Source organism: Trichomonas vaginalis, chromosome IV, assembly GCF_026262505.1.
Source record: "Trichomonas vaginalis G3 chromosome IV, whole genome shotgun sequence".
In the NCBI taxonomy this organism is placed as follows: domain Eukaryota; phylum Parabasalia; order Trichomonadida; family Trichomonadidae; genus Trichomonas; species Trichomonas vaginalis.
In genome coordinates, this window is record NC_067206.1 from 33,523,297 (window position 1) to 33,545,367 (window position 22,071).

General features: G+C 33.7%; 10 protein-coding genes and 5 pseudogenes across 15 annotated transcripts, besides 4 other annotated features; 13 read left to right on the forward strand and 2 right to left on the reverse strand.

The window, feature by feature from the left end:
• Positions 1 to 16,803: part of a mobile genetic element that runs on past the window's edge.
• On the forward strand, positions 60 to 927 carry TVAGG3_0215190 (organellar and viral DNA polymerase type B; the record flags this gene model as incomplete). The annotated part of the gene is made up of 1 exon (XM_051226783.1): positions 60 to 927. A coding segment is annotated over one exon (868 nt), but the record flags the coding sequence as incomplete, so codon positions are not given.
• On the forward strand, positions 1,848 to 2,330 carry TVAGG3_0215200 (phage tail repeat-like family; the record flags this gene model as incomplete). Its single annotated transcript, XM_051226784.1, has 1 exon — positions 1,848 to 2,330. The coding sequence occupies one exon, from the start codon at positions 1,848 to 1,850 to the stop codon at positions 2,328 to 2,330; it is 483 nt and encodes a 160-aa protein (XP_051111770.1).
• Positions 2,391 to 3,391, forward strand: TVAGG3_0215210 (integrase core domain containing protein family; the record flags this gene model as incomplete). The annotated part of the gene is made up of 1 exon (XM_051226785.1): positions 2,391 to 3,391. A coding segment is annotated over one exon (1,001 nt), but the record flags the coding sequence as incomplete, so codon positions are not given.
• Positions 4,869 to 5,692, forward strand: TVAGG3_0215220 (organellar and viral DNA polymerase type B; the record flags this gene model as incomplete). Its single annotated transcript, XM_001313036.2, has 1 exon — positions 4,869 to 5,692. A coding segment is annotated over one exon (824 nt), but the record flags the coding sequence as incomplete, so codon positions are not given.
• Positions 6,927 to 7,534, forward strand: TVAGG3_0215230 (annotated as a pseudogene). Its single transcript has one exon. A coding segment is annotated over exon 1 (608 nt).
• TVAGG3_0215240 (uncharacterized protein) lies at positions 7,965 to 8,297 on the reverse strand (the record flags this gene model as incomplete). Its single annotated transcript, XM_051226786.1, has 1 exon — positions 7,965 to 8,297. A coding segment is annotated over one exon (333 nt), but the record flags the coding sequence as incomplete, so codon positions are not given.
• Positions 8,388 to 9,108, forward strand: TVAGG3_0215250 (annotated as a pseudogene). The gene has a single exon. A coding segment is annotated over exon 1 (721 nt).
• On the forward strand, positions 9,603 to 10,784 carry TVAGG3_0215260 (annotated as a pseudogene). The gene has a single exon. A coding segment is annotated over exon 1 (1,182 nt).
• On the forward strand, positions 11,235 to 12,100 carry TVAGG3_0215270 (annotated as a pseudogene). Its single transcript has one exon. A coding segment is annotated over exon 1 (866 nt).
• TVAGG3_0215280 lies at positions 12,314 to 13,170 on the reverse strand (annotated as a pseudogene). The gene has a single exon. A coding segment is annotated over exon 1 (857 nt).
• Positions 13,500 to 13,934, forward strand: TVAGG3_0215290 (uncharacterized protein; the record flags this gene model as incomplete). The annotated part of the gene is made up of 1 exon (XM_001582671.2): positions 13,500 to 13,934. One exon carries the CDS (start codon positions 13,500 to 13,502, stop codon positions 13,932 to 13,934), a length of 435 nt encoding a protein of 144 aa, XP_001582721.2.
• TVAGG3_0215300 (uncharacterized protein) lies at positions 15,210 to 15,536 on the forward strand (the record flags this gene model as incomplete). The annotated part of the gene is made up of 1 exon (XM_051226787.1): positions 15,210 to 15,536. The coding sequence occupies one exon, from the start codon at positions 15,210 to 15,212 to the stop codon at positions 15,534 to 15,536; it is 327 nt and encodes a 108-aa protein (XP_051111773.1).
• On the forward strand, positions 15,567 to 16,025 carry TVAGG3_0215310 (repellent protein 1 family; the record flags this gene model as incomplete). The annotated part of the gene is made up of 1 exon (XM_051226788.1): positions 15,567 to 16,025. One exon carries the CDS (start codon positions 15,567 to 15,569, stop codon positions 16,023 to 16,025), a length of 459 nt encoding a protein of 152 aa, XP_051111774.1.
• TVAGG3_0215320 (uncharacterized protein) lies at positions 16,075 to 16,317 on the forward strand (the record flags this gene model as incomplete). The annotated part of the gene is made up of 1 exon (XM_051226789.1): positions 16,075 to 16,317. One exon carries the CDS (start codon positions 16,075 to 16,077, stop codon positions 16,315 to 16,317), a length of 243 nt encoding a protein of 80 aa, XP_051111775.1.
• Positions 16,323 to 16,803: a terminal%2Cinverted (terminal inverted repeat of Maverick-1A transposon ID:TVAGG3_0215140).
• A 2,177-nt stretch (positions 16,804 to 18,980) lies between these two features.
• Positions 18,981 to 19,002: a terminal%2Cinverted (terminal inverted repeat of MuDR-6/TvMULE4 transposon ID:TVAGG3_0215330).
• Positions 18,981 to 22,071: part of a mobile genetic element that runs on past the window's edge.
• TVAGG3_0215340 (MULE transposase domain-containing protein) lies at positions 19,854 to 21,302 on the forward strand (the record flags this gene model as incomplete). The annotated part of the gene is made up of 1 exon (XM_051226790.1): positions 19,854 to 21,302. The coding sequence occupies one exon, from the start codon at positions 19,854 to 19,856 to the stop codon at positions 21,300 to 21,302; it is 1,449 nt and encodes a 482-aa protein (XP_051111776.1).

Genomic DNA, 22,071 nt, shown 5'->3' on the forward strand with positions numbered 1-22,071 from the left:
CCCGTATTCGTTTGGGTCTGTACTTTGCAAATAGAACAACATTTTATTCTCATTAAAATATGACTATTGCTGCATATGCGTATGAAACAAATGAAGCAAGAAGAGCACATGAACTAGTAAACGAAAACTCAACTTTAACCATTGAAGGCAATGATTTAGTCATTGACGATGGAAAAACTAAAAAAGTCATTGATTTCGATACTTTTAACACTTATGACCCATTCATTACAATAAGTAAAGTTCCTATTATAAATGATGGAACGGTGCAATATATAAATTCTACAGTAGATGCCTCATTAGTGAAAGTACTGAATGTTCTCATTGAATTGTTAAAGAGCTTTCGATTTGACGACAACATTAAATGCCTAAAGAATTTAGTCATGAATGAGAAACAAATTCTCGGCGTTGCTGGTAGCAGTAATGATGTACACCTTATGACATTAGAATATTATAACGAACATAAAGATGAACTGAAAGGAGAGAAGGGTGACACCGGACCTCAAGGACCACAAGGAATACAAGGAATACAAGGAATACAAGGACCTCAAGGCGAAAACGGTTTGGATGGAAAGGATGGAAAGGATGGAAAAACTGCTAAATCATGGATATGGGACCTTATAAATACTGGTTTAACAGCTGCTTCATATGGAGTTCTTCAATACCAAATCGGAAAGATATGGGCGGTACTTGGTGAAGAAGTTTTAAATGACGTTAAAAATGCTTTGAACTTCATTTCAAATGGTTCGGATACTATTAAAACTTTATCTGGTTGGATGCAAGAAACAAGGAGTCAAATAGATACTGTAAGACGTATAGCAAACAATGCACGTACGGGATTGGATACTTTACGAGAAGCACAAAATACACTAAAGGAAGCAAATGATATTCTTGGCTCAGTATCAGACATGCATGAAGATTGGCTTAAAGGTATTGACAAATCTTTAAAAAATCACAGTCAGTCTATTGCTGACTACAAGAAAAGTATAGATTTTTTACATAGTGCTATGGACGTACATGATGGAAGCATAAGGAACTTACTTAATGCTAACAATAACTTACCAGGAACTATTAAAGCATTTATAAAGTCCTTTGTAAAACCCGGTGCTCTAACATTTAGGTCTTTGAGAGCAAGAGCATTGAAGTCAAGAGATGCAGAAACTCCAGAAGAACCACCAAAACCAACAGCTAATGAAATATTGTTCGAATATTTTCCAAGGTACTCTGTTCTCATTGCATACATTCAAGAAATACTTAAGAAAGCAGACTTGACTTTAGGAGATGATGAAAGTTCTGTATATCTTTCGTTCCAGTTTCAAATAGCAGAACTTTTGAGACAGATATGCTTAATGTATGACAACATCTCTGATTTCACAAGATATGATGACGACCATGACCCCGAACACGGTGAAGAAGAAGTTTTACAAACATCCATTAAGACAGGAAAGGTTTTAACTCAAAGTCTCATTATTGACACCAAAGATGGCGAAGTGGACGTTCTTCAAGAGCTGAAGAAAAATACTTCTTCGGGAGGTGGTGGTAGGCATGAACTTGAAATAAATGAGATAGAAGAGAAATTAGCCGAAAAAGCAGATAAAGAACATAAACACAATATCTCCGATATAAATGAACTTCAAGCTACATTAAATAGTAAAGCCGACAAGAACCATACACATAAATCCTTCGCTACTGTTAGAGCAGACGACATAATATTGAACTTTGACCTTGGTTCAAGTGCACCTTTAGAGAATCCGAGTACAAGCGTAAAAGATACTCTTAACAATTTAGATAAGAGTTGCAGGAATATCGAAGATCATGCCAGAAACTTTGAAGCATATGAACTACCAACAATGTTAGACAAGAAAGCAGACAAAACAGAGCTTCAAACATTAAAGACTCAGATTCTTGAAACATTATATCCTATAGGCTCTATTTATACGTCAATGAACTCAACAAATCCAGCAACAGTTTTAGGTTTTGGTACATGGCAGCAGATTGTAGACAAATTCTTATACTGTGCTAACTCTTCAAAGCAAACAGGAGGTTCGAAGAAAATTACTGAAGCAAACCTTCCACCGCACACTCATACAGGAACTACAAACTTTTCTGGCGACCATAGCCACTCATTAAGAGACCATCCATTATACAACTCAGAGTATGAAGCTGGCAATGATGTTTTATCTCCATCTTATAACAATTCAGCAAAAAAGACTTTTCGACCAACTGAACCAGGAGGAAATCATTCACACACTTTCACAACAAATCCAACAGGCTCGGGTGCAGATTATATGCCACCATTTGTGACTGTATTTGCATGGTACCGCGTTCAATGAACGCGCTTGAGCCTGCTTTGCGGGCTTACCGTCTTGAATAAAATCTTTAACTTTACATAAATGAGCTTGAAAGAAGTATTCGAACAACATCCATGGAGGTCATTTAAGAAGTTCAATGAAGCTGCAAAAAGTTGGGGATTTACTAACAGAGCTGAAGTGAAAAGGTTCTTTGACAAAAATGTTGTACATCAAACAAAAATAAACCCTTACGACTACTTTTTACCAATTTACTCCAACGCTCCTGACGCATACCAATTTGACACACTCATTCAAAGCAGAAAAGGAGGACATAACCCATTCCTCATCTTCATTAATGTTAACACTCGCAAAGCTTTTGCGTATATAATGAAAAATAAAGGAACTCGTGAAGTGTTAAGAGTTTTACAAAAGTTTGTAGCAGAACATAGCCCAAGTACTTTAACATCAGACCAAGACAGTGCATACCTCAGCAATGAAATCACAGAATTTCTCATTAAGCATAACATAACTCACTACACTACTGAAGACCATAACCATAACATACTCGGCATCATTAACCGCTTCATAAGAACGCTCAGAGATTTAAACCAAGAGCGAGACTTTACCGAAGAAACAATGAAACACTTTCTCGAAGTATATAATTCCTCAACACATTCTACAACAGGACATACACCAAATTCAATGACACAACAACAAGAAGAAAAGTATATACAAAAGAAACGAAGCCAAACACAAAATATCAGAAATTCAACACAATTTACCCTCATTCCTGGTACAAAAGTTCGTGTAGTTCTTGACGACAAACCGTTGACAAAGAAACGTTTAAGGTTAAGTAGAAACTATTATATCGTAGACTCTACGCAAGGTAATGGATATCTTATAAAAGCTGCTGACGACTCTATTGCGTTTTACCCTCGTCACAAATTAGTTGAAAGTAGTAATGGCAAACTTGCTGAAACCATTGACGAAGCAAAGCGAGGAGTGGTTATTGAAATACTTGGCTATAACACAAACGATGACACTTATAAAGTAAGATATGAAGGAGGCGTTGAAGATGTTATACCATCTAAGAACTTGAGAGAGTCAAAGCCAACACATCTGGGACCATTAGAGCGGGAGTACTGGAAAGATAAAAACATGCCAGAAAGAATAAGAAAATTCTTCTAAACTTTTTCATTAGATGTAAATCAGACATGAACGAGAACAGTCATGATATCATTAATGGTACCATTTATTTTTGTCATAAATTTACACCAAAAATATATTTTAGGTGAAGAGGTGAGATCTCACCCGTTTTCTAACATGGTCTAAAACACACAAAACTCATGAATTTTGTGTGTTTTCAGCATTATTTTTTTGCATTATGACACGAAGTGAACTTTTGCACTTCGTCAAAAACTCATGAATTTTGTGTGTTTTCAGCATTATTTTTTTGCATTATGACACGAAGTGAACTTTTGCACTTCGTCAAAAACTCATGAATTCTCATGAATTTCCTTAAGATAGAAAAAATAAAAAATAATTTTTAGGGTAGAATGTTAGATCTAACATGCTAACATAAACTTTATTTTTATTGAATTCAGCACAAAAATAATGAATTTCATTAGTTAGAAAAATAACGCTAATTTTTTTCTAAGAAAAATTTTTATTTTGTATGTAAAGACAGTAATGACAAACATTGAGTTTGAAACAGTTAGAAAGATAGACAATGACACCAAAGTGGTTAGAATAGGTGATTTAAACGTAAGATACTCAAAGAAATACAACAAATATTCTTTGTCAGACATTATAACACCATCTGGAAAGAAAACAAACGACTGGGTTAGAAATGCTTCTACTCAGAAAATTTTGACAAGAAATCCTGAGCTTATGATATCAGTAGCATTTCATGGAACAAGAGCATATCTTATAGACAAAAGTCTTATACCAATAGTTTTGTTATGGATTGACCCAGTTGTTGGATATAACTTCATAACTTATGGTTCATTCGACTCAGAACGTTGCAGTGAAGGCTTACTTTACATCGTTCAGAAACCGAAGGACTTCAATACAAAGAGATATAAGATAGGAAGAACATATAATATAACTCAAAGATATGACTCTACAGTCAATAGAGTCAAGGTTGTGTTCGTTAATGATATGAGAGCTGCAGAAACAGAACTACTTGAAAAGTTTGAGAAAAGGTATGGTGCTCCCATGAAAGGTAAAAAACGTTTGAAGTAGATGAGATAGATAAAGCTATAAAATTATTTGACGAAGTTGCTGAAAAATACATGTAAAGCGTTTATTTTTGGTCTTTTGTGAAAATTCATGAAATTTGGTCATTTTTCACCAAAAATAATGTTTAGGTGAAGAGGTGAGATCTCACCTGTTTTTTCACCCCCGTGAATTTTCATGAATTTTCACAAAAGACCAAAAATAATGTTTAGGTGAAGAGGTGAGATCTCACCTGTTTTTTCACCTGTTTTTTCACCCCCGTGAATTTTCATGAATTTCCTTAAGACAGAAAAAATAAAGTTAGTTTTATTTTATTTATTTTTTTTATTTTGTATAAAAGATATGATTTCAACAATCGGCACAACAACAATTCAAACAACAACAGCACCAAACTCGTTAGTCATGAATCCTACGTCAAGGTTAGTAGAAATGAAAAACTTCATTCCTTCTTCATATACTTTCGAAACAAAAATCCAGAAGATAAAGCAAGAACTTTTAACAAGTAATTTAGACTGTAGTGCGAAAGATGAAACAAATGAAGAATATCTTTATGAAATGCAGGACATTATTGACCATTTACCCAAATTGCCTGAAATCCAACAACAAAAACTCACTATTCCTGAATTCGACGAAATTGAAGTGAAACCAACTGACTCAGTAGAAATAAAGAAGTTCATACGTAAAGTAAATTATGAATTCCTTGGTTTTCATTGCAACCATAAAGTTATGGACAAAGATTGCGACATGGTTTATAAAAACATTTCTGACATATATAAATCTGAGGAGTTTAAGACTTACGATAACTTTGTTTCATTAGTTGCAAAATGTGTTTGGGAAATAAGAGATAAAGATAGAAGAGGCAAAGTATGGAACGAACAAATAAGACCCGCTATGTTTGAGATGAAGAGAGCAATTGACGCTTTAGTTGTTTTAGCTGGTTTTATTTCAATGTATAACGCAAAAATGAACCCGCAATGTTCTAAATGTAAAGCAGCAATTAGGAAATATAACTACTCCGTCAAAGAGATAGAAAGAATGCGAAACGACTATGCAGACTTAAAGAAAGAAGCAGAAAAGCCAGCAGAAGATAAAATGGACATGTTAGCATTTCTGAACAAAAACTATCCAACAGCAGAAGATTTCCTTCTGTCTGACGTCAAGAAGAAGTATAAAGAAACCTTCGGTATTGTTAAAACTTTTGACATACTGACAGAAGAAATAGAAGCTACGAAATTGTTTAGGATTTCAAATATACATCGTACAATTCATGTAAAACGCTTGTGAAAAAACAGGTGAGAAAACGGGTGAAAAAACAGGTGAGATCTCACCTCTTCACCTAAACATTATTTTTGGTCAAAGCTTCCACGAGAGAAAAGATTCCTCATTCGCTAAGGATTCCAAAAATGAAAAAATCATTGATTTCGGCTGAGAAAAACAGCAAAACCCTTCTTCCACGGGAACAAAGAAATAAAGAAGAAATAAAGTAAATTTTTTATTTATTCACGTGGAAGATAGAGCACTTTTATGACACTTTTTATTCACGACAAACAAGACAAACAAAGAAAATAAGAAAATACGGCGCTGTCGCGGTTCGAACCACAGACCCTGACCCCTCCATAACACCATAACACCACCTTAGACCACTGTGCTACGTAGCCTGTCGACATAAGATTTTATAAATTGCATATTTGACGTAAATTTATTTCTATCTAGCTTCCCACCGCATAAGATATTCATACGTGTTTGTAAGACATTCATTAAACTTCTTTTCTATTGCATCTAATCTTGCGTTATTTTTTTCAATAACTTGTCTGTATTCTTCATCATCTCCAGCAGTGTTTGGGTCTTCACGTTTAAAATATTCATTGTTAACCAATTTTTTATCTACAAATTTTATTAGTGTTTGATTCACTTCGTTATGATAACGGTCATATTCTTTCAATACGTAAGTGAAGATAAAATGCGTCGTACCTTCAATCTTAAAGCTTAAAGAACTTTCAACACAGTTTTGAGGGTCTGTCAGTGCGTCAATGAGATAGTATTCGAAGTCAGTCAATAATCTTTTTAAAGTCATTTCATACAGGATAAAATTTAATGTTGTGAAGAAATAGTGTTTATCTCAGAAAAAATAACGCTAATTTTATTTTTATTTATTTTTTTATTTTGTATGTAAAGACAGTAATGTCAACATCAGAGAACACAACAATTGCTATCGTTCATGAAGCCATAAATGAAGAATACGAGTACATACAATATAACAAACAACTTCGCCTCATTCGTTCGGTCAAAGATGACATGTACCAAATGCAAAGTATAATGAATGCTCTTCGTTCTACAAAGCAAGCATATCATTGGTTTGAAAACCAACAGACAAAAGAACTTTTAGAAGAATTTCCTCATATGATTGCTTCCCTCGGAAAACCGAGAGAAGAGATTCCGTACGAAAATCGCAAGAATTTGGCTCCTGGTTTGAAAGGTTATTATTTCATAGACTTTTAGTAAACGCTGTAGCAATGTGGGCTTCACCTCGTTATGCCTGTTATATTTTCATGATGTTAGATGAACTATATAAAGCAGAACGTGGAGAGATGGAAAAGAAACTTCAAGCAAAAGATGAAGTCATTGAATCCAAAGACAAAAGCATACAGAAAAGAATACCACGTTCAGTACCAAAAGGAAAGGAAAAGAGTTATAAGTATATGATATATACTGAAGAGTTGGAGAAAGAAGAAGACAGAGATATGGTTATGTTGCATTTAGTGAGAAGAAACAACAAGAGCTTTTATGACTTAGCTAAAATATATAAATCTGACAGAAACTGGTTCTATCGTGAAAACTTACCGATTTCAATGACACCGAATGAGCAAATAAAGGAAATTGTCAAAAATACTCTTCCTCAAACACACTATGACATCAAAGGTTGCACAATACTTACATTCAAAGAAGACTTACCATTGTTACAGGAAAAAATAACAGAGTATTTCGATAACTTCAAAGAGGAAGAATGAAAAAAATCTAAGCTAATTTTATTTTTTTATAAAATTTTATCTCATATGAAAGAACATGAATTTAGAATATTCGGAACTCATGACAGAGAAAGAGAACGAACAACATGTAAAAGATTATGCAAAATTTCTGAAGACATACAAAGCATTTAAACAATATCTAAATGCTTCTAAAGATTATGCAAAATTTCTGAAGGTATATAAAGCTTATGAAAAAGCGTATGAAAAGTTTATACATTGGGGAATTGTTGTAAAATATCGATATGAAGACTAACCAAAAATATATTTTTGCTTAAATAACTTCAGGGTCAATTTCTTCAACCATTTCACTTCCTTCGTCAATGTCAATTGAAGCTTCTTCAACCTTTGGTAAGAATTTCTGTATAACATCTTTGTTCGTTATTGTCTTCAGAGATGAAGGATAATATTTCACATTTGTTTCACCCTTCTTATATTCTTTCTGTTCGGAAAGATTTAAAGCAATACTGAAGAAGTCAATATTAGAGTTCTTTATAACAGTATAATGAGTATCTTTGACATTCACGAAGAAACTCTTTTGTTTCAAAACTACTGCTAACTCTTGTGAAGTATAACGTTTGCGGTCAATGACAATAGCTAATGGTCTGACATACTGACCAAACTTAGATTCTTTCACAAACTTCTTGTTAAAGATAACATTAACGTTTGAAGCACCATTGAACTCATTCTTGATGGCAGTAGCGAGAGCATTGTATGAAAAGAACTTGCAATCTTGCATGTGTTTCATTAAAATAAAAATATTAAATTATTTTGAAAAATAACTTTAAAAAATCTAATCTAATTTTTTCAAAAAATATTTTTTTATTTCCTACTAAAGATGTATCGGAAGTTGTCTAAGTTAGAACACTCGGAAATAAAACAACTTCTTACAGAAGCTAACATAGAAGTTAGCAAAGCATTACGCAACAAACAAAAAAGCACTCGCTGACATCCTCAATGACTATAATGGTGCAATAAGTTATGATAGAATTCATGAGTTCATAAAGCCGCAACGCGGCGAGGACGAAGTCCATGCAAGAGCATTTCCTTTAAATGACGTTGCTATTGACTTATATCATAGACGTTTAGTACCTCATGAAGTAAGAAGAGAAATGTTTGACATAACAAATGCAAACGTTGGTCATACTCGTAAAGCTCTTTCGCATGATGTTCGTCAAGAGATGTTTGACATAACAAATGCAAACGTTGGTGAAACACGAAGAGAGACGACACACTGAAACAACAGAGAAGAGAGATGTTTAAGAGCGCTATAGAACAAGTTCGCAAAGCTAACGATGTCATTCGTTCCATTGACGACAAACCAAAAGAAGGTGAGAGATGGTTAAAGAAAGATGAAGAGAATAGGAAGAGAAATGTGAAGTCAGGCAATAGACTCATTGACTTTAACATCGAAGCTTTAGATGAACCAAACAGAGACTACTTACACAAACATTTCGGTAAGGTTTTCATGAGACTCTTAGAGAAGATTAAAATAAACTCCCAACAAAGATGGATGGTATGTTATAAACTTGGTGGAAAGTATGAATGTTCTACGTTAAACCTCAATAATATTGGAACATTACTACATCAGCTCTTGAAGGAGAACTTTATATCAGAGATAGAAGCAAATGCTGCAGGTATTGTTGAAATGCACTATGACTTCTTCTTGACAAACATAAAGAATCTTACTGAAATAAAGATGTATGATTTAACAGAATATGAAGGCTTAACGATGTCAGATGTAAAGAAAGGCAAACCAAAAAAGAGACCATATAGAGATGAAAGCACACTGACAAATGACCAGAAAGCCATTTTGGAAGCTCTTAAGCAAACAGGAAACAGCATATAGATTTTGGAAAGATAATGGTGAAAAGAAGTTTTATAAGAAGAGAAGCGGTCAGTTCTGGAAGTATCTTTGCACATTACCTATAAATCTTGAACGCTACCAAATCTTCAATGAACTGAACAAAAGAACTGCAACACTTATGACAGAGACAATTGTTTCGTTTATGCTTGCATTCAGGCTGGAGTAAATGAAGAAACTATTGACCACATGAGAGAAGTCATTCGTGTTAGAGACTTTCCTCAAAGTAAAGTACAAGAAATTTCTGACGCAACAGGTATAGCATTTAATGTTACCATTGGTTATTTCAATGACTCAAGACATAATGAAATAAAGAGATACATACCAAAAGAATGTGAAACTGTTCGAACTATTGACTTACTTCTTGTTGAAGACCACTACATGCTAAATGAAAGATTACCAATGACAACATATTTCATTCGCAACTATATAGAAATCTTGAAGGAGTGTGGTGGAATGAACATTGAGAAACAGATGAAGATTTATACAAAGAGAGAAGATAAATATGTAGTTCGCATGGATAGAACTACACCCTATGGGATGTTATGAAAACATTGTGGGAGTGCAAATATTTCGAACCTATTTCTTATGGAGAACTTTTCACATATACGACTGACTTATATAAACAGAACCTTGCACCATTTAAAGATTTGACATATGCTCCAAAGTATTGTGTACAACTGAAGAAGAAAGCGAGTCAAAAGAAGTAAATAAAAATAAGTGCAAGTTCATTCCTGAGCACGTTTTCTTTGCTGACTTTGAGTGTAGCACAGACGGCTTTCATAAAGCTTTTAACATCTGTTATGACAGTGAAGATGGTTCAGTGAGTGAAAGCATTGGGGTCAAAACTGTGCAACAGAATTTTTGGACGACTTCCTGACAAGAGTTTAATATATTTCCATAACCTCAGTTATGATATAAACTTCATCTTAAGACACATGACAGAAGTGAAAGGAACTCCCATCATTAAAGGTTCACGAACAATGCAAATAACTGGTTTATATAAAGGAAGGGCAATTATTATAAAAGACTCTTACAGTGTTATAAATAAGAAGCTTAAACTATTTCCTGCTATGTTTAACTTACAAACAGGACCGAAAGAAGTATTTCCATACAACTACTACAGCAGTGTTTTGTTAGCAAATGACAACAGAACTGGTGTCATTTCTGAAGCATGTAAGTTTAAGATATTGAAACGTTCATGAAAACATAGATTCCATCAAAGGTTGCAGAATAGATGAAAACCACTTCGACTTAGAAAAATATAGCACGTTTTACTGCAAACAAGATGTAAGAATTTTAAGAGAAGGTTTTGTAAGTTCCGCAATGACTTATTGAAAGAGTTTGATTTAAACGTTTATGACTACGTTAGTATTTGTTCTATTGCTAACAAATTGTTTGAGAACAGAGTGTACTTCCCGAATGGAAATCTTTATGACCTCTCAAATAAACCAAGAGAATTTATTTCAGATGCATTCAAGGTGGAAGATGTATGTTGTCAGATAACATAAACAAAAGAGCAAAAAGAAACTCATTGCTGACTTCGACGCTGTTTCATTATATCCATCAGCTATAGCAAGACTTTATACTTTAGAAGGAATTCCAAAAGTATTGAAGGATGAGATGTTAAGCACAGAGTATTCAAGACATTTATTCGATGACGACCAAAAGGAACCCATTGGTGAAAAGTTTATGTCTGGCTTCTTTGTTCTCATTAAGATAACAGAGATTGGAATACATAGACACTTTCCTTTAATAGTTTGTGACCCTGAACTAAATCCAGAACTTAACGTTCCCAGAAGTTCAAACACTTGCTGTTTAATGTATGTTGACCATATAACATTACAAGACCTCATAAAATATCAAGGTGTCAAATGTGAAGTGTTGCAAGGATACTATTACGATGGAAACAGAGATATTAGAATAAGAGATGAAGTAAAGAAGTTGTTTGAGTTAAGGTTAAAGTATAAGAAAGAAGGAAATCCTTTGCAAGAAAATATAAAGCTCATTCTGAACAGTATTTATGGCAAAACTATTCTATCTCCTATTGAGTCAAAAATAACCATAGTAGATGACAAAGATGCTATAAGATATGCCATCAGAAACTACAACCATATAGTGAAGTTCGAAGGTTTGGATGGTTCAGATAAAACTATTTTCAAGCTAACGAAAAGCATTTGCAGACACTTTAACTTCTGTCCACTTGGTGTAAATATTCTATCTATGTCGAAGAGAATAATGAATGAAGTATTCTGTACTGCTGAGGACATGGGTCTTCAAATATTTTACCAGGACTGTGATAGCATGCATATTTTCAATGAAGACATACCAAGTTTAGCTCAGAATTTAAGAAGAGATACGGTAGAGAACTTATTGGAAAAACTTAGGTCAATTTCATAGCGACTTTGCAGAAATAACACCTGGAAAACAAAGTTTAGCATACAAGTCAATATTTTGTGGAAAGAAGACTTACATAGACTTACTCACTAACGATTTAAATGAAGTTGCATTCCATGCACGTTGCAAAGGTGTCAAACAAGACGTCCTTGCTTTAACAGCTAATGAAATGTTTCCTGAAGCTATACAATGCTATTACAATGAAGATAAGAACATTCACATACCTGTTGGAACATATGACAAAGACTCTGAGTTCAGTTTAATGAAACTTTACAAAGCACTTTATGATGGTCAAGAGATTGGATTTGACTTATGTAAGTCTTCTAGTCCTTGCTTTGCTGAAAAGTTTAACTTTTCTATTCAGACTAAGACTTCATTCATAAGAAAGCTTAAGTTCTGAGGTCATGAATGAGAAAAATAATGAGGTCATTTATTTTTGTCAGCATGAGTCATTCATGATAAAAATAAGCCGCTAGCGGCAAGGGCGAAGCCCATGTGGTCATTTACAATACTGCGATGGTAGAGTTTAAGAGTTGTGCTTCAATGTAGAGACAGTCCTTATGGTCTGGAGGTAAGAACACTGGGCAGTTATGGTCATGAGTGGAGAACATGTCTATCCAAAACTCACGATTGAAGCCAGTTAATTTATAGTATTTAGGGTTAGGAAGTGGTGAAGTTCTTGTATGACCAATGAACTCATTTTCAACTCCCTTACTTAAGTTTGAATATAATATAGCTTGCTTTCTATCCCAAATGCCAGGTGTTACAATCTTTGAAAATTCATTTTTCCTCGGAAGCATTGCATCATAATTGAAAACATTCTTGAAATCATCACTTGGTTCAGAGATTTGAAATCTTATACGTAATGGATTTTCTTTCTTTTAGCTACTTCATTGAATGGTGAATATATAACAAACTGACAGTCATGTGTTCCATCTTCATTTTCATTAAATTCATAATGAAAGTCTATAAGTTGTGGCTGACTACCTTCTTCTTTCAGTTGTGCAAGAAACTCACGTAAAGGCTGTAAAGTTTGTACTTCAATGTTGAACTTTTTCTCGAACATCTCATTAAATGAAATCATACATTGCAACAATGTTGTATCGTCTTTAAAGTATTTGTATATGTGAATGTTTTGGGCGCTTAAAGACTGTTCGTCATTTTCTATCTCGACTTGAAGTATAAAGTCAACCTTTCTGAAAGCACGTGTTATATACATAGATGTTATGCCAATGTACTTCTCTTCATTTATGTTCACAATCCAGTCTGTTGGAAACTTAAACGTTACTCTGTTCCCCTTTATTTTGACGTCAGGGTTTTCACTACTGAACGCAACAGATAAAGGTATTTGTCTATACATTTATTCGGATAAAAATAAACCATTTACTCTTTCTTTGCTTCAGCTTCTTTAGCTTTTGCTTCAGCTTCTTCTCTAGCTTTCTTCGCCAGCAAACGTGGGTTCTTTTGTCTTCCAGCAGCTAATGCAGCAAGTTGTTTTTCACTAAGTTTTCTCTTTGGTCTCTCTGGCTTTTGTTCTTGTTTTTGTTCCTTCAGTTCGGATAAAATTTGCTCACGAATTTCTTTCTTCAATGCTTCAACATCTATGACCCCTTGGGTCTTGTCCGTAGGGCTTGTCTGAGTCATTTGACTGCAGATAAAAAACAAAATTAAAACTTTAACCGATGTAAAATGAGCTTGTCAAAATCAGAGCGAGAGTCTATTATATTAAATGACGCAAGAGGAATACAACATCCTTTCTATTACGTAAGTCAGAGTAAAGATGGTAAAATATACGTAAGAAAAAGAAAGGTTCCATTAGCGAATGCAGAAAGCGACAACATTAAGGTGTATGGCAAGGGTGAAGTCCACGAAGCCCATATAAAACCTTCTGTTCAAACTGAAAAGTCAATAGAACCAGAAGAAAAGAAGCCAGATGTACTTTCAATAACGAACCAAGAGCTTATTGCAAAGTTCGTGAATTTCATTGAAAAACAAACCGAGTCAAAGAACCCTGACCCGCCAGTGAAAGAAGTTGAGACAAAAGAGAATGTACAGTTCATTGAAAATGTCAAGAAACAACTTCCACCACGAATGCCAAGAAGAAGAGTGAGAATAATGAAGTAAATAGATATTTTTATCTGAAGTAAATACATGCAGAACGAACAGCTAAACGAATTTACTCCAGCAGAGCATATTCATCAGATTCGCTCATATTTCGATATCATAGACAATGCAGTTCAAATTGGTGACACTAATAGAAAATATTCTGACGCAAAGATTCCATCACAACCTGGAACTGCTAAAGATAACACATGGGTAACATTCAATCTCTCACCTCCTGGTGAAAATATGTTGGACCTTTACAATACATTCATTACGTATAAAATGGAAGGTCAATTTATTGTAGATAAAGAAATTGGTTCAGGTTCCAATAAAACAAACCCACCAGGATTTTGGATTGGTTTCGATGACGCTTTCTATGCAGTTGCTGGATATCAAATCCTTGCAAATGGTCGTATCGTATATTCTCAAGACAACGCAAGAGAAGAAGCATATATAACTTCAAACTCACAAACTACCGAACAAATAAAGAAAGTAGATGTTTTCTCAAAGACTCGACATGAAGATGTATGGAGTCATTCGGGAACATGCAGAACAGGACAAATTGTTAGTGGTCCAATTACAGCAGGAAAATCATTTGATTTTAAGCTTCGTTTAAGAATTCCTGTTAGAAGATTCCTTCCATTAGAAGCTATTCGATTTATTCCAGCTTTTGCAGGAAACATTCAGCTTAAAGTAAAGTTCAGTAGCGACGCCTTACAATGCACATCTATATCTGTAAATGATATCATTGCTTTCAATCCAACTCTTAAAGTTGCATTTGCTTCAGATTCAAATCCACCGACAAATAAATTTGTTCCATGGAATGAACCATTGACTATGATAACGAAGGCAGTAGAAGCTAGTGGAACAGTTACTATTACAACTGTAACCCAGCAACTATTTCGAACAAAGATGGATTTTAATGAATGTTTCATTCATCCAAAGTCATTCTCTTTAGACCCTAACATTTATACAGAACTTGTAGAACATTATACAAACGAGGCTTTATGTTTTCCTGTTAAAGTTATGGATTGGATTCCTATGGACGGTTCATTCTCAAAGAATACAGATAGTTCAAGTGCAACATTTACAGCAGCTTATACGCCTATTAATGTTAAAAGTATTTGGGCACTATTTAGAAAGAAAGACAACTATTATGTTAATTTTGAGAACCCTAAGTTTAAATATCTTCAGCTTTCCATGGGAGCTTATGGAAATATGCCTGCAGAACCCGAAAAATCATATGGACCTGTATTTTATGAAATGGTTGCGAACGCCTGCAATACAAACAATGATATGATAGGATTTAATGAAGATGTTATGAGGTCATTGGTGGATGATGGTAGTGTGGAACATAAATGGGATAGCTATGACAACACACATTTCTTATGTGGTTTTCCAACAGAAGTGGACTTTTGCTTCCAGCAAGGTCAAACATCTACTGCTCCAATAACATACAAATTGTCTGTTAAAGGACCTATTGAACTAGCAACTGAAAATGTACCAAAGCCACTTATTGGATTTATGAGGGATTGTTGCTTTGCAATACAAGTAAGACAGTCAGGCATACCAATAATAAGACTTGACGACTATAACTTAGCAACTGACGACAGTGAGGAATAAAGGATGAACGTTTATTTTTAAAGCTTATAAATGAGTTCTTCATCAAGCTCTCGTGAACCTTCACCATCTGTGAAACAAACTTTACCAAACGATTATGGAGCACCTATTGAATATTTCTTACGAGCTGCACAATGGCAAAGAGCAGTCTCACCAAGGTTAGGTGTTCCACCAGCTCCTGTCAAAAATAGCATTTGGTCAAGTCCTTATATAAAATATGGTCTCCCACTAGGTTTGCTAGCTACAGCAGGAGCAGTTATGATGTTGAAAAGAAATAAAGCAAATGTTGTAAATAATACTGAAGTAGCTGAAGTTAAACAAACTCCAACACCTTCGCCAAAACCAACGCCTTCACAAGCAAAACCTTCAATGACTCCTGAACCTATGGAAGTACAAACTCCTGTTCAAAAGTCAACTCCTAAACCGACTCCAACATTTAAACCAGAACCTACTCCTCAAATAAATCGTAAAACTCCTGCGTTTCCTTACTGAAAAAATAACGTTATTTTTATTTAATATTAAAATTTTTTATTTGATTGAAATGACGACTAAAGTCACTGAAGCAATGAAACAAAAGTTTTTGGTAGAATACATTAAATCAGGAACTATTCCAGAAGGTTTTTACATTCATACTATGAAGGATGGTAGAGTTCAGTTTAGAAAGATAAAGCAACCATTAGATAAAGAAGGTATATTAAGGAAGATTAAACTTCATGAGGACAACATTGCTGAACTTAAGAAGAAGCTAGAAGAGTTGGAGAAAGCAGACGACAGTGAGGAATAAAGCAATGAATTCAACAGGGTGAAAAAAGAGGTGAAAAAAGAGGTGAGATCTCACCACTTCACCTAAATTTATTTTTGTGCTATGTTTTCATACGTGTGAGGGTGGTGAGATCATTTATTTTTTATTTTATTTTTAAGTTTATTTTTATATAAATGACGAAAACTATTGAGATAACAAACTACAACGGTCATGAGTTCAAGAATTTGTTCTTCGTTCCTCGTGAAAATACATTCTATCAGATACGAGGGAGAAAGGGTAAAGTTAGTTTGAGCGTTTATGACAACAAACATAATGGGAGATATATAAAAGCAATAGATACAAACGGTAAGCGTGTTTCATTAGCTTTGTCAAAACTTACTAACATTTATTTTGACAGTGACTTTGACTCTGACGATTGGAGTGACAGCAGCGATACTGAAGAATATGAACTATTGTGTGAAGCACAGCAATGGGAAGCGCTGCAATACTTTTGTAAATGAGAACATTAGTGGGAACGTTAGTGAGAACGTTTATTTTTCATTAGTGAAGTCGTTAGTGAAGTCATTAGTGAAGTCATTTATGTGTCAGATGGTTTTGTAAATATTTAAGGTTAAGTTGGGTAAGGTGGAACGCAGTGCCGCCGTACCCAAGTTATGTATACTAACTACGGATATCCAACACTCAGTCTCTCTTTGACATCCAACACTCAGTCTCTCTTTGACATCCAACACTCAGTCTCTCTTTGACATCCAACACTCAGTCTCTCTTTGACATCCAACACTCAGTCTCTCTTTGACATCCAACACTCAGTCTCTCTCTTTGACATCCAACACTCAGTCTCTCTCTTTGACATCCAACACTCAGTCTCTCTTTGACATCCAACACTCAGTCTCTCTTTGACATCCAACACTCAGTCTCTCTCTTTGACATCCAACACTCAGTCTCTCTCTTTGACATCCAACACTCAGTCTCTCTCTTTGACATCCAACACTCAGTCTCTCTCTTTGACATCCAACACTCAGTCTCTCTCTTTGACATCCAACACTCAGTCTCTCTCTTTGACATCCAACACTCAGTCTCTCTTTGACATCCAACACTCAGTCTCTCTCTTTGACATCCAACACTCAGTCTCTCTCTTTGACATCCAACACTCAGTCTCTCTCTTTGACATCCAACACTCAGTCTCTCTTTGACATCCAACACTCAGTCTCTCTTTGACATCCAACACTCAGTCTCTCTCTTTGACATCCAACACTCAGTCTCTCTCTTTGACATCCAACACTCAGTCTCTCTTTGACATCCAACACTCAGTCTCTCTCTTTGACATCCAACACTCAGTCTCTCTCTTTGACATCCAACACTCAGTCTCTCTCTTTGACATCCAACACTCAGTCTCTCTCTTTGACATCCAACACTCAGTCTCTCTCTTTGACATCCAACACTCAGTCTCTCTCTTTGACATCCAACACTCAGTCTCTCTCTTTGACATCCAACACTCAGTCTCTCTCTTTGATATCCATGGTGTTGGATGTCATTTAACAGGCAAGAATTCGGCAAAATTTGGATCTCATTTAAGTTGGAATCCAGATCAATTTGCTTTGAAGGCATCTTCCCCATCAACAGAACTTTCTAATAATTCATTATAAGTTCATATATTTATGTAAAATTATTCGGTTTTTCATTTTAGTATTTTTTCGTATTTATAGCTTGAATTCATATTCTTTGCGTGTAAACCTTTCAGTTCCCTCAATTTTTGAGAAAGAGACACGTAGAATATGATTTCAAGTTTATGGCTTGAAAAATTAAAATATACAACAGGTATTCACTAATGAATCTAAATGTTTGTGATCTAATCATATTTCTGTAGTTGTTGGTAGTCTCTTTTTTTGAATTTGGATGATTTTAAGTTCGAAATTCGGTATATTACGAATAAGATTGGGAGTAAAACCATGGAAATCGGATATTCTCTATGTCAATGAACTGAGCAACCTGTGTGGTGTAAGGTGAAATTGCAAATTTTTTTTCAAAACTCGAAAAATGATATGCATTCTAACATTTTTGATTCTGACATTTTAAAACTTTATATTTTTTTTGAATTTTTCTTATTAAATTTAGTTTTTCTCTTATAAATTAAAGGGAGAGGAATAATATAAATAATGAAATTATGATTATAAATCATATAGTATTTAAATACTTCTAAATAATGGGGTTTTAAATGTATTTTGAAATTATAATAATTTGAAATTACACAAGGTCAGATATTTTAAAAAGAAATTAGAAAACATATAGATTTTGGAGTAAGAATCTCGCTTGAAGAGACAAATTATTATACGTGATGATGAGAATATGACTTTAAAATGAATCTCCAAACAATGTCATTTCTATTGCTGCTCCAAATCACAAATAACAATATCCATCAATACGTTTTCCCCATGCATCCAACTGATAACATTTTGAATTTTTCAAAAAATTATTAAAAAATATATGAAAGTAATGCATGCAAGTACCTTTATGTAATAACTCTTTATGAATAATATTCCTTAGTCACTAGAAATTTCTTTTGAATTAATCTTATAGTGACGAAGGAATTATTTCATTATTTTTCTTATAGTTACATATATCAAAGAGCATATCTTGCCTATTAAAAAGATTGAAAAAATTATATCAAGAAATTTCTCTTGAAGGGGGCGGCGACAAATTTGCCCAACCAGTAAAGTATTCAATTTTTTTGCATTTTTTAAGGGTGCACACGAGAGGATCATGTAAACTTCAGAATTTAGCTTCTTAACTTAAATCATGGAATGTCTCAAAGACAAAAGTAGCATACAGCATGTAAAGCTAAAGAAAGATAATCATAATTAATACCTTAATTTTTAATATCACGCATTTTTAGGTGCAAAATTTAAAAACATTCTAATACAATAGAGCAGTTTCCAAAAGTAGCATACAGCATGTAAAGCTAAAGAAAGATAATCATAATTAATACCTTAATTTTTAATATTACGCATTTTTAGGTGCAAAATTTAAAAACATTCTAATACAATAGAGCAGTTTCCAAAAGTAGCATACAGCATGTAAAGCTAAAGAAAGATAATCATAATTAATACCTTAATTTTTAATATTACGCATTTTTAGGTGCAAAATTTAAAAACATTCTAATACAATAGAGCAGTTTCCAAAAGTAGCATACAGCATGTAAAGCTAAAGAAAGATAATCATAATTAATACCTTTAAAGTTTAAAATCTTGATTTTTTTTAAAATCAAATATTTATAACTTTAATACATACAGCTTAAACCTTATACTTGTTTTCTCTTGTGAGAAAGCAATCTTACAAAGCTAACAATCCTAAAAAATAAAGAATTAAAATTTAATAATTTAATCTAACAAAATTTCTCTCTTTATCCTTTTGCACTCTTTATATGCAACTCAAATCCATCATATAATATTCCTATAATACTCTTGCCTCAAACAATGACGAACAAACTGCTATTCTCATTTAATTACAGACCAAATCTATTCAAATTTCTGAATTTTTAATTTTCATTTCAATTTCAAATGGAATTAGAAGAAGAAACTATCTTTACTGTTATGGATCTTTGTAAATTTGGAGTTAAACAAGAAATACAAGCACAGTATGGATATGGTGAACGTGTCAGGAAAGAAAGATCTCAGATTTCATTCCACTGCAAATATCCAAAATGTCCTGCACATTTTAATGTTGCAATCTTGGATCAAAATAAATACAAACTAATCAAAATAGTTGAAGAACATGATCATTCCGCCCCAAATGACAAAAGTCAATATTCGTCTGTCTTTTATCGCAAATATTTAGAACATTACTTCCAAACAGATGACAATCAAAGAGCGATAGCACAGCTAAATGCATTCAAAGATCTTGAAATTCCTCTTACAGGTCCGTCCATTCCAGAGATGTACGCTCAAAAACCACGTGCAATCAAACGATTTGCAGAGAGAATACATGCTCTTCAAACTAGATATTCTCCTGACGATGTTGTGTCATTGCAAATCTTTGTTCAGACAGTACAAGAAGAATCTCCAGATGATCTCATTGCATTTGAAGTCTCAGACAATAATATGTGTTTCTATTACGCGCCTTTTGAAGGCAAAGCTTATGCGCATAGTATCAAGACATTTCATATAGACAGCACCTATAAATTGTTGCGATCAAACATTCCATTGTATGCATTTACTGGCAAAATCAAAGATTTTCACATTTTCCCTTTTTTATATTTCTTTTGTCAACCAGACACTTATCAAAACATTCAAGTTTGCGTGTGCGCCTATCTCAGATGGGTAACAATTGAGCCAGAATACATTAGCATGGACTGTGCTCCACAGATAGCTCAAGCAATAGAAGAAAGCATTCCACAAGCTCAAATACTTTGGTGCGGAGTACATGTTCTTCGTGCAATTCTTCGCAAATCAAATAAGTTTTCTTCTCAAGAAAAATTTGAACAATTCTATAATTTGATGAAGGATTTAGTCTTCAAATTAGATGCAGAACATGAGGAAGAAGCAAATGCTGCCTATGATCAAGTTCTGGAGTTGCTCGACACAGATCCAACAGCATCTCAATACTTTAACAGACAATGGCGTTACAACATATCAAGATGGATTGCTCGTGACAGGCGTGAAGGCGACGCAACTAACAATATTGCCGAAGCTCATTTTAGAACACTCAAACATGACTATTTTCCTGATCGAAAAAATCTCAGAATTGATGATGTTATTATAGAAATTTATACAAAAGTGATACCATCTTTCGTTATCAAACTCAAAATTGATCAAAATCCAGCAGATGACCGTGTCATTAGGATCATGGAAAAAGCAACTAACGCAGAAATTGATGTAAAAAGACAAAGAAAAATCGAGAGTATTTCAATGCTCAATAGATTGCTCAATGCTGTTAGTGATGACTCAATAGATCCCACTAAAATATATCCTACCTTGAAAGTATTATTACAAAGAACTCATTTTATTTAATTTTGATTTTAATTTTAGATTAAATTATTAAATTTTAATTCTTTATTTTTTAGGATTGTTAGCTTTGTAAGATTGCTTTCTCACAAGAGAAAACAAGTATAAGGTTTAAGCTGTATGTATTAAAGTTATAAATATTTGATTTTAAAAAAAATCAAGATTTTAAACTTTAAAGGTATTAATTATGATTATCTTTCTTTAGCTTTGCATGCTGTATGCTACTTTTGGAAACTGCTCTATTGTATTAGAATGTTTTTAAATTTTGCACCTAAAAATGCGTAATATTAAAAATTAAGGTATTAATTATGATTATCTTTCTTTAGCTTTACATGCTGTATGCTACTTTTGGAAACTGCTCTATTGTATTAGAATGTTTTTAAATTTTGCACCTAAAAATGCGTAATATTAAAAATTAAGGTATTAATTATGATTATCTTTCTTTAGCTTTACATGCTGTATGCTACTTTTGGAAACTGCTCTATTGTATTAGAATGTTTTTAAATTTTGCACCTAAAAATGCGTAATATTAAAAATTAAGGTATTAATTATGATTATCTTTCTTTAGCTTTACATGCTGTATGCTACTTTTGTCTTTGAGACATTCCATGATTTAAGTTAAGAAGCTTTAAAAAAAATGCAAAAAAAAATAAAATGTTATAAAATAAAAAAATTTTTAGTATCGATAATCTGAAATATGTTGTTTACTTAAGCCGCTAGCGAAGCGAGCGGCTTAGTTTCGTAATTTCATACAATCTTTTTTCGAATCTGTTCT